Raw genomic sequence first — 11254 nt, forward strand, 5'->3', positions numbered from 1 at the left:
GGAAATAAGATATACTATGATATATTATAATAGTAAATATAAATATATATATATATATATATATATATATATTTATTAGTTTCATAAAATAGTAATAATACAAATTTTTAAATATGAAAAAATGACTAAAATATACCTTAAGTCCTTTATGTTTTTATTTAAATTTAATTTGGTTTTTAGTTTAAAAAATCAATTTAATTTTTCATCTTATTTTTTTACTAAATTAAAACATGAAACTTGTTTTATTAGATTTATTTACAAAAATTATGAAATTAAAATGATATTCAAATTAAAAAGGATCATAAATACGATAAAAATTAGGTAAAAATAAGTTTTAAAAGCAATGAAAAATAACTATACTAATATTTTTATTTTTTTCTTCTGTTTTAATACACTCCAAAATGGAGTGGTCGAATTCCTACAATTTTCCTTTCAACTTCGTGAAATAATAGGGTCCTTTCATAATTTTGATAATAAAATAAAGAGGAAGAAGATTTTCTTTTATTATTTTGGAAGGGCCCGAAGGCCGAAAGGAGCAAGAAGATTCTTGTATATCCGAATGGCACAGTAAAAAAAAATTGTGTTTTTCAATTTTAAGATATATTTTTGGAAATGTAAATGTACAAAGAGGAATAAAAATATATACACAATACAAATATACCACATTCAATTAATGTTAATTGTTTTATGTTTAAATAATGCAGCATGTAAAACAAAATGGAAAAATAAATATGCAGCATGTGTAGACTTGAAATCTCCCACTTGCTTAACGAAAATAGACACCAACTGCCCAACCTTTATAAGTATATTCATTCGTTGATCGTGTTTGAGCTCCATGTTTTTCGCTAATGTGTGCTGCTTCCATTGCATTAGCCATATCGATGGACACAAATTGCATACGAATTGCTTTAGGAACAATCCTCCTCATATTGCCGTGTCTCCCTTTCCTCTCCATAGCAGAGGTTATTTATCCTCCCCTTGAGCTCTTCAGCATCAGCTGTGGATCATCCACCAACTTCACACTCGATGGTCGGAACTGGATTGGAGACAACAACAGTAAACTCCTCTCCGAAAGCCAGGGCTCAGTTGCTGCTCCTCCAAACACACCAACAGCAATACAGGGCCCTTACACTTATGCTCGTCTCTCTCACTCCCAATTCACCTACTCCTTCTCTCTCAAAGCAGGCCCAAAATTTGTTCGCCTCTTCTTCTACTCAGCTTCATACCAAAGCTTTTATCGCACCAAAGCCTATTTCTCAGTCACAGCTGGCCCATACACCCTCCTTCGAGATTTCGATGCTTCCCTCAATGCCGCTGCTGATGACGACCCCGGCCAGCCCGACATCTTGTTTAGAGAGTATTGCATCAACCTTGAAGATGGTCAGAAGCAGCTCAACATAACCTTCATTCCAAGCAAAACAGCTCAACATCCATATTCGTACGCTTTCATCAATGGAATCGAGATTGTTTCAATGCCCCCTTTTCTCTACTACACCAATCCTGACGACTACGATGGAGTGCCGCAAACTGTTGGCACACTATCCCAATATCATATTGAAAACAGCTCAGCTCTGGAGACTATCTACCGGTTAAACGTTGCAGGAAAGGACATCACCGGCTCAGAGGACACAGGTATGCTCAGAACCTGGAAAGCCGATGACAACTACCTAACTACTCAAAGTACAACGTCTGTTGATTTTGGGCGTATAACTAAGCTGAGCTTCAATATGACTCAAAACTACACGGCACCAGACGAAGTGTACCGAACCGTAAGGAACATGGGAACAAATGGCTCTATGAACATGAGATTCAACCTCACATGGCAGCTTCCTGTTGATTCTGGCTTCACCTACTTGCTAAGGTTACACTTTTGCGAGCTTGACCCGTTCGTTCTCCAGGCTGGTGACCTGATGTTCGTCATCTACATAGCGGATCAGTTGGTTACCAATCGGGCAGATGTTCTCTTATGGACCGATAACCAGAAGGGTGTACCCGTGGTTAGAGACTACGTAGTTCTCATCCCAGGAAATCGGAAAAAACTAAACCTTTCACTGAAGATTCATCCACACCCTCTAAGAAGGTTCGAGGACGCACAACTAAACGCCCTTGAACTCTTCAAAATTAACGATTCAACAGGTAATCTTGCCGGACCGAACCCAGACCCTCCTTTACAAACCCCCAAGGCTCCTGTTGAAAACTCAAAAAAGAAAAGCAGCGACACCACAAGAACTCTTGCCGCCGTCGCAGGTGCAGTTTCCGGTGTCGTTTTGGTCTCCCTTATTGTCGCTTTCTTCCTCATCAAACGCAAGAAGAACGTCGCCATTGACAAGTGTTCCAACCAAAAGGACGGAAGCTCTCATGGCGATGGCTCATCATCGCTACCAACCAACCTCTGCCGCCACTTCTCAATCGAAGAAATCAGAGCCGCCACCAACAACTTCGATGAACTCTTCATCGTTGGCACGGGAGGCTTCGGCAACGTGTACAAAGGCTACATCGAGGACAGTTCAACACCCGTCGCAATCAAAAGGCTCAAACCGGGTTCTCGGCAAGGTGTGGATGAGTTCGTGACCGAGATCGAAATGCTTTCTCAACTTCGTCATCTAAATCTCGTTTCCCTCCTCGGTTACTGTTATGAGAGCAATGAGATGATACTTGTTTACGAATTCATGGATCACGGAGCTCTCCGTGACCATCTCTACGACACTGATAACCCGTCTTTGTCGTGGAAGCAAAGACTTCATATATGTATAGGTGTTGCACGAGGACTGAATTATCTACATACAGGTGTGAAGCACATGATTATTCACCGTGACGTGAAGAGCACCAATATCTTGTTGGATGCAAAATGGGCGGCCAAGGTTTCAGACTTTGGGTTATCCCGAATTGGGCCCACAGGTATTTCGATGACCCATGTGAACACTGGGGTGAAAGGTAGCATTGGATATTTAGACCCCGAGTATTACAAACGACTACGTTTGACGGAGAAGTCTGACGTGTACTCCTTTGGGGTGGTGCTCTTGGAGGTATTATCTGGGAGGCAGCCTTTGCTCCATTGGGAGGAGAAGCAACGTATTTCACTTGTTAAATGGGCGAAGCATTGCTGTGAGAAGGGAACTCTGAGTAAGATTATGGATGCAGAACTCAAGGGCCAGATAGCACCTGTGTGTTTGCGCAAATTTGGTGACGTTGCCCTAAGCTGTTTGTTTGAGGATGGGACTCAGAGGCCCTCCATGAAGGACGTTGTTGGGATGCTGGAGTTGGTTCTGCAGCTTCAGGATAGTGCTGCTAATGATGGAGTCATGGAGAGTGGCAGGGATTATGAAGATAGTGAGGACGTGTTTGGCAGTAGCCATAGTAGTGTACATGTTTCAGATTATAGTAAGAGCACTGGATTGAGCACCACAAGCGAAGGAGATCGCAGCTATGGGAGCAAGGAATCTTTTGTGTTAATCTCGAATGATGTTTTCTCTGAGATTAAGGATCCAAAAGGACGATGATGTTGGAGAAGTATTCAAGTACAGTACGAGTACGTAGTGTGATTTTAGTACAAATTAAAATGATTTAATTATACTTTTTAATGAATTAAATTATTATAAGAATTAACTGATCGAAAAAAAAATGCAGCTGTTATATTATAATATTAACGCTAAGTGTACTTTTACAATTTGTCTTTTCTCCCTTCAATAAATATTATGCATGTCTATGGTAAATTTGCCTACAATTTTGGTTCTGACCCAAACATTTTTCCTTCAAGACAAATGCTTTCCAGCTAGATACTTGCTCCTTAGACCAGCACTATTTTATCACTTGAGAAAAACTTCTATCTTCCAGCCAGTAGTTATTAAACTTTAAACGACCCCAATTAGAACAGTACGTCACATATAATAACTGGGCAGTGATATCATATATTAATTCCTTTGAAGAGCCCATTGCGCCAAAATATATATCCCAGGTTTTCTAAGACTTGAAATTGCTAAGCCATCCCATCTTTGCCATGTGAATTTTCTTCTAACAAAGGAAGATTGTTGAGCGCCAAATAAAATTGTTAAACTGCCGCATTGATGTTTCTATACATATCTATTAAGGATCCTTTTAAATCCACCCAATACACATCATTCGCCACTGCCTATGCCTCTTTTTGCCATCAATTTTTCCTAGAAGCTCCTTTTATCAGCAGAATTACAAGTTGCTTAACTGTTAACAACAACACATATATAAACTCTTTATTTTTCAAATTCTGGGCATTCTCCCAGGAAGCCACTTCCCTCAAAGGAAACAAAACAAGTTACACTCATGTCAACCATGGCTGGTACAAACTTCCAGCCAAAAAGCTATTCTTTTTTTTTCCACATACCTTCTCATAATCTTCTACTTTTTGTTCCTTGTATTGTGATTAAATCCAACTCATTGGATGAAACAATGGATCATATTTTCTTTTCTTTGCAGATCCACTCATACACGTTATGTTGAAAGAGCCCACCTTCATTTATGCAACTTTGCACTCCCTTTGGCACCCTTTGTTGTTCTATCCATGTTTTCAATTTTTGGTTAATTTATCCATTTATTTCCTCTAACTTAGAGACCAAATTCAAACCCTTTAACTCAATACGATCTACTAAGGACCCTTTATTGGTCCCAAGATTAGCATGTTACATTAATTTAATTTTTAATGTGTGAGAGCAATAAATTGACAATTTGTCCATCTCTAATTAATTATAAGATTTTTTCAACTAATATTCTTTAAGAAAAATAATTAATTTAGTTAATCACATTTCAGTTATTTATATTATCATTCCAACATTATTTTTTTTTCATCTCTCTATCTATTTAATTATTTTTTATTAATATTTGAAGAAGAAATAATTAAGGGTATATATAAAAAAATAATTAACACATCTAAAAATTCAAAAAATATTTTATAAAAAAAGACAAATAAATTTTTAAAAATAATCTTATAATTAAAAACTGAAGAAATAAATTTAAATAGCAACAAACTAACTTGGCCCAAACTGATCAAGTCCTCTTACTGGCTTAATTTTTTTTATTTCTGAACACAAAAAAAAAATACTTAAATGACTTTATGAGTTCCAATATTAATTGAAACTTCAACTTTTTGAAATAACTAACAAAATAATAAAACAGAAAAAAATACTAGATAATAAAAAAAGAAATTATAAGATGAAGTGTGAAAATCACAAACTTCTTTTGAAAATAGGCCAAAACGTGTGGAACTGCTGAGAAACTCGAGAAACAGGAAACTCACAAATGAAAGAAGACGGGACTGCCAAATGTCAATTATAAATGAGAAATTGGAGACGAAAAGAAGGCAGAAATTAGGAGAAATGTTTCTCAAATGTTTGAGCTTCTGCCGTTCGAAGCACACAAGTTCATCTCAGAGACAGTATCCAACAGTAAGAGAAGAGCTGTGCCATCGATTTTCTCTCGCTGATATGAGGAAATCAACGAACAACTTTGATCAAAAGAGACTAATTGGATAGGAAGCATCTGGTAAAGTATACAAAGGTTATCTCCAACATCATGATGGTTCTGATTATACAGCCGCAGTGAAGAGATTCAATCAAGATACTCGAATATGGAAAGAGTTCATTAATAAAATTGAATTGCTCTGCCAGCTTCATCACCCTAATTGGTGAAGTGGAGGTGGAACTTGAGCATGCTTTGCTGTTGAACTTGAGATGCAACAGGATTCCGGTCGAGGAGATTCGACAACCAATCATTGGCTCAAAAGGTCTATAAAAGGCCAAAAGTTGGCAACGTGCAGTGGTTGGCTTGTTGCGGGTGGTAACATGCTGTGACAGCTGAGATTCAAGGTAAGGAGTGCTTGGTTTTTCTCTTCTTGGGCTACATTGCTACAAACCTGCAATGCTAATATCGTGTTGTGCTGATTAGTTTCATGATCCAAGTTCATAACAATAATAACCGAAGCCTTACTCACTAGCTGAATTCGGTTATATTGATCACACAATGTCATTTAATTGGATTAAAGACTAAACATTTAGAAATATTATTCAGTATAAGGTTTCTCTTAACAACTTCCTCAAATATCATTATTGGTCTCCCTTTCCCTTTTTCATATGGTGAGGATACTGAAGCACTGTCATGGAAGAAAAGGGTAGAGATATGCATAGGAGCCGCAAGTGGACTACACTACCTTTATGTCAAAGCCAAAGCTGAACTTGAGGATAATTTTTTAAATTATTTTATGAGCTTATTGAAATAGATTTTTATCAGTTAAAATTAGCTAATACTTGCACTTATAGGTATCATGGGGTACAGCAGAGAATTTCATAGATATCATCCAAAGATGCCAGAAAACACCGGAAAGATTTACATCAATGGATCACGAGCCACCACATAACAAAATTTGACACCATACTTTAACTCAAAATTTTAAGACTCAGATTTATGGCTCTTTCCTCACTTGTATAGTACTCAACTTTTTTACTTTTATCTGATGTAAGACTTTACCTCACTTGTAATCCAACACAAGCAAATGTCACAAACACCAATGGTCATTATACCTTATTCTCCAAAACCATTATTGATCATTAACCAATACCTGGAACGGGGATTGGAGTATGCTCTGTCATTTCACTAGGAAGAAGATATCACATTAGTGACTTAGAAGACATGCTTCCTTAGTTATTTGGTGAGCTCAAATCAACACAAGGGGTAACGTCTTTGTAGATCACTATCAAAGGGACACAAACAAATAATAGTAGTAAATTAGACACCACATTATATATTGCCAATTATATATTGCTCATCTTCACTCATTCTTACAAGGCTCGGAAATGACCTAGGGCTCAAAGAATTATAAAGGTACTTAGAGATTACCTTTCAATAAAATCTGACAGCAGAAATTAAGCCACATCCTTTTATGATATAAGCTTATTCCTTATCAATTGGACCAATCTGTTGGTAGAGCTGGCATCCATTGAGTAAAGGAGATATCATTTGTCAGTACACAACCACCAAGTTGGCTAGCAAACCAGATGGGAGCAACTTCTCCTGCACTATAGGAAGGAACATTTCACTAACTCCACATCTTCCCCACAACAAGGGCACACTGAATCAATCGTATGCATAGTTTTTTGCAAATTGACCCTGACAGGGACTATATTCTTGCATATCTTCCATAGAAGGTTTTGACATTTGGGTGCCACTTTAACCTTCCATACGTCCGTCCAAAGGGAAGTCGAGATTGCACTAGTTGAAGATTCTGGTTCTGTCAACTTTGACCTGACCAAGCGGTATCTTGTTTTGACTGAATATTCCCCATTCTCTATGTGTTGCAGAGGAGTTGATCTTGAAATATACTATTATTTAGAGAAGAACAGTTCCTAGCATTGAAAAGAAGGGAAACACAAATGAAACTTAAAATTTCTTTGCATCAACATAACATTCATATGTCACCACCATTAGAGCAAAAATAGCCATGACGATGACAAATATAATAATTGGTACAAAATCTTTATACGCTATGCTTGGTGCGTAAGGATTTTATGACAGAATAATTATGTTTCATATTTCATGTTTTGTTATGACATAAAGCAAAATCTTTTAAGATTGAGTTATACAGATTGATTCTCCAAATAAAACTCTTAAGATTATATCTAGACTAAAAACAAATTGATTTACATGATCACAGGCTAATAATACGGAATAATATAATAATTACACATAATTTTACATAGATTTTGTTATATCCTGTTATCTCATCATGATATCATTACCCCCCTCAAATTGGAGCATGTAAATTACATATCTCCAACTTGCACGGTAGATAGTGGGACCAAGAGCCTTAGTAAAAATATTAGCTAATTGTGATAAGTAGGTGTAATATTGTCAGTGAGATACTCGTCGCGAATGAAGTGGCAATCCACTTCGATGTACTTGGTACGCTCATGAAAAATTGTGTTTTTGACAATATGAAGCATTGTTTGATTGTTACAATGAAATTGCATAGGCTGAGAATGAAAGATACCAAGACTATGGAAAAGACCTTTTAACCATTTCAATTCTCCTGTTACAACTGTCATGGATCGATACTCAGTGTTAGTAGAGGAACGATATATTATTTGTTGTTTCTTAGTTTTCCATGAAATTGAAGAAGATCTAAGTAGAACAAACCATCCGATAAGGAACCTACGAGTTAAAGGATATTCATCCCAATCAAAGTCACACCAACCGGATAGTTGTAGGTCACACAATCCTTACACAACAAAACACCCTGTTCTAGATTCCCTTTTAGGTATCAAACAACACGTCCTCCCAATGGGTCTCTTTAAGCACAAAGAATTATTGCTTGAGCTTGTTACCTTTATATTGTTCCTCTTGATGTGTTTTTTCTGAATTCCATAACATCACAAGAACCAAAGATCCTGATATAGAGGGGAACCATACATAACAGAGCTATTGTCTTCAATTGTCTATGTCCAATCATAGAAAAATAACTGACAACTTTAAACATAAAGAGAAAGCTTTGGGACATTATACAAATCATATTAATACTTAATGGTGCAAGTGATTGTTTAGTGGCAATAAAGTGGATGAATTGGTCATCTATTGTTGATAGAGGGATCCGATGGAACTTCAAGAGAGAAATTTTGGTGTAATTTTATTTTGTTGTCCTGCAAAGTTAGAAAATTTACAGTTCAATTAACTAGTTGGAACCTGATCAATGATCAGAGATGGATTCAAGATGATAAGATGCCACAGTATTCCGATCAAGGAAACGGTGTTGGCAACGGAGTTAACGTGTTGTGACAGTGAGATTCAAGGTAAGGAGTGCTTGGTTTTTCTCTTCTTGGACTACATTGCTACAAACCTGCTGTGGTATTATTGTGTTTGTTGATTAGTTTCATGAGCCGAGTTCCTAACAATATTAACAACTAGGTGAGTTTGGTTAAATTGATCGCACAACGTTATTTAGTTGGATTAAAGACTAAGTATTTAGATATACAAGATTTCTCTTACAACTACCACCAATATTATTATTTGTCTCACTTTCCCTTTTTTATAAAACTAAAAATATCTGAAATTATATATAATTTTTTATATATTTTATTAACGTATCCAAGACGTATCATATCTTTAATTTTAAAAATTTGTCGTATCTGTATCATATAGTATCCGTATTGTATCTCATATCACTTCATAGGTGCTGAGCTATAATTGGCACGGACCACAAGCTGACAGTGTGGTCGGGGATCATGGTATGATTTCTCGTAGCAGCCAGTCCAAAATAAAAATAAAAACAAGCAAGTGTAGACCTCGTCGTTCCCCACGCAGAGTTGAAGTCTCTCTCTAACTTAGATAATATACATTAAATAATTAATATTCAAAAGACTTGAAGTCTTCCGCTGCTTTGGAGAAAATACACATGAACCATGCTGCACTGTAACAGAAATCTTATCATAAGTATATTTATTGTGGTTGATGTTTCATTGTCTCTGCTTAACTACAGTGTGCTGCTTCGATTAGAGGCACAGCTTATCGATGGACCCAGCTGGGACGCAAACTTCTTTAGGAGCCATTCCCCTGCTGTTGTTGTGCCTCTCCTACCTTTCCATAGCAGTTGTTATTTATTGTCCCGTTGATCAATTGAGTATCAACTGTGGCTCATCCATCAACTTGTCCATGGACGATGGTCGGGATTGGATTGCAGACGGCATTCAATTCCTCTCAGAAAGATAACACTCATTTGCTACTCCAGCTCTCAAAATATCAACATCACAGGCTCCTTACAACTATGCTCGTCTCTCTCAGTCCCAATTCACTTACTCATTTCCTTGTCACTGCAGGCCCAAAGTTCCTTCGGCTATTCTTCTACTCAACTTCATGCAAGAACTTTGATTGCCACAAAGCCTATTTCTCAATCAAAGCAGGCCCATACACCCTTCTTGGAGACTTCAATGCTTCCCTCAACGGCTGATGCTAATGATAACACCGATGGCATCATGATCAGAGTGTTGAGTTACAAGTGTGAGGTGAAGTCCTATATCAGATAAAAGTGGAAAGTTGAACACCATATAAGTGAGAAAAAAGTGTGGTGTTTACTTCCCCTAAGTCTCAATTAACTAATTACAAAATATACTTAACAAATAGATAAGTATGTATTATAATAATAGAATATATCTAACTTCAAAACTTTTAAATATATTTACATGTAGCAAATATATATGACACACCATTATACAAATACACGTAATATTTTATATATATATATATATATATATATATATATAATATTATACATAGATAGCAATCAGAAATTTATATAAATATATTTGTTTATATGAAAAACATATACATGTATATCCTAGTATTCCAACGAAATCATGAAAATCCAGCAATGAAAAACAACAACTTGATTCTATGCACTGTACCATCATCATGGAAATTATTTACATTTTTTCAAAATTATTCCAATCGTAAAATACAATTGGCAGGAAATTATTATTGGCAAAAAGGAAAAAATGTTACAAGCATAAAAAAAATTATACAATAGAGGAGAAGAGAATTGAATTAGAAAAAGACTCAATTTCTAAAGTTTACATTCAATACAAAAACATATCAATTTCACAATAAATTCTTATCAGGAAATCAATTTGTTCGTCAAACACAATCAATTTGGATTAAAAACATAAGAATAGAATTAAATTTCATAAAAATAACTCAAAATAACCCAAAAATTGATCCTCTAGGAATCCTATACATGTCCATTCTAATTTTCAAGCGTGAGTAATTCATCCCATACCTTGACGTAGTCGCTCAAACATTCTCCGTTGGTAATGGTTGTATTTCTGGTGAGAAAAAAGAACAAAAAATATAAAAAATATTTTGTAAAACTGCTCTAGGAGTTAAAAGTTCTTTTATACAATGAGAAATTTGATGGCCTAATTCTCATTCCTATTTTTTCTAGTTTATTTTATTAAATGTAAAAACACTCTTCTAATTAATTAATTAATTATTTTATTTTATTTTTACCAATGAAAACAGGGTGATATACCGCAGATGGTGATGGAGGCGATTGGCCCGCTCTGACGGGTGGTGAAGGCAATGAAGGAGTTTGAAAGAGACAAAATTAGAGAAAATAAACATAATCCAGTGTATGACATGTATGGTATTATTGTTTATATCAGATAAATTATTGTTTTATTTTTAAATAATGCAACATAAACAAAAGTCACAACAATTTTTTTTTCTAACAACAAAAGCTTAGACT

General features: G+C 35.8%; 1 protein-coding gene across 1 annotated transcript; it reads left to right on the forward strand.

Annotated features, from left to right (window-relative positions):
* Positions 1 to 835: 835 nt before the first annotated feature.
* Positions 836 to 3709, forward strand: LOC116423798 (receptor-like protein kinase FERONIA-like). The gene has a single exon (NM_001377320.1). The coding sequence runs from the start codon at positions 849 to 851 to the stop codon at positions 3498 to 3500; it is 2652 nt and encodes an 883-aa protein (NP_001364249.1). The 5' UTR covers positions 836 to 848; the 3' UTR covers positions 3501 to 3709.
* Positions 3710 to 11254: the final 7545 nt, after the last annotated feature.

The sequence above is a fragment of the Glycine max genome, chromosome 18 (assembly GCF_000004515.6).
Source record: "Glycine max cultivar Williams 82 chromosome 18, Glycine_max_v4.0, whole genome shotgun sequence".
NCBI lineage: Eukaryota > Viridiplantae > Streptophyta > Magnoliopsida > Fabales > Fabaceae > Glycine > Glycine max.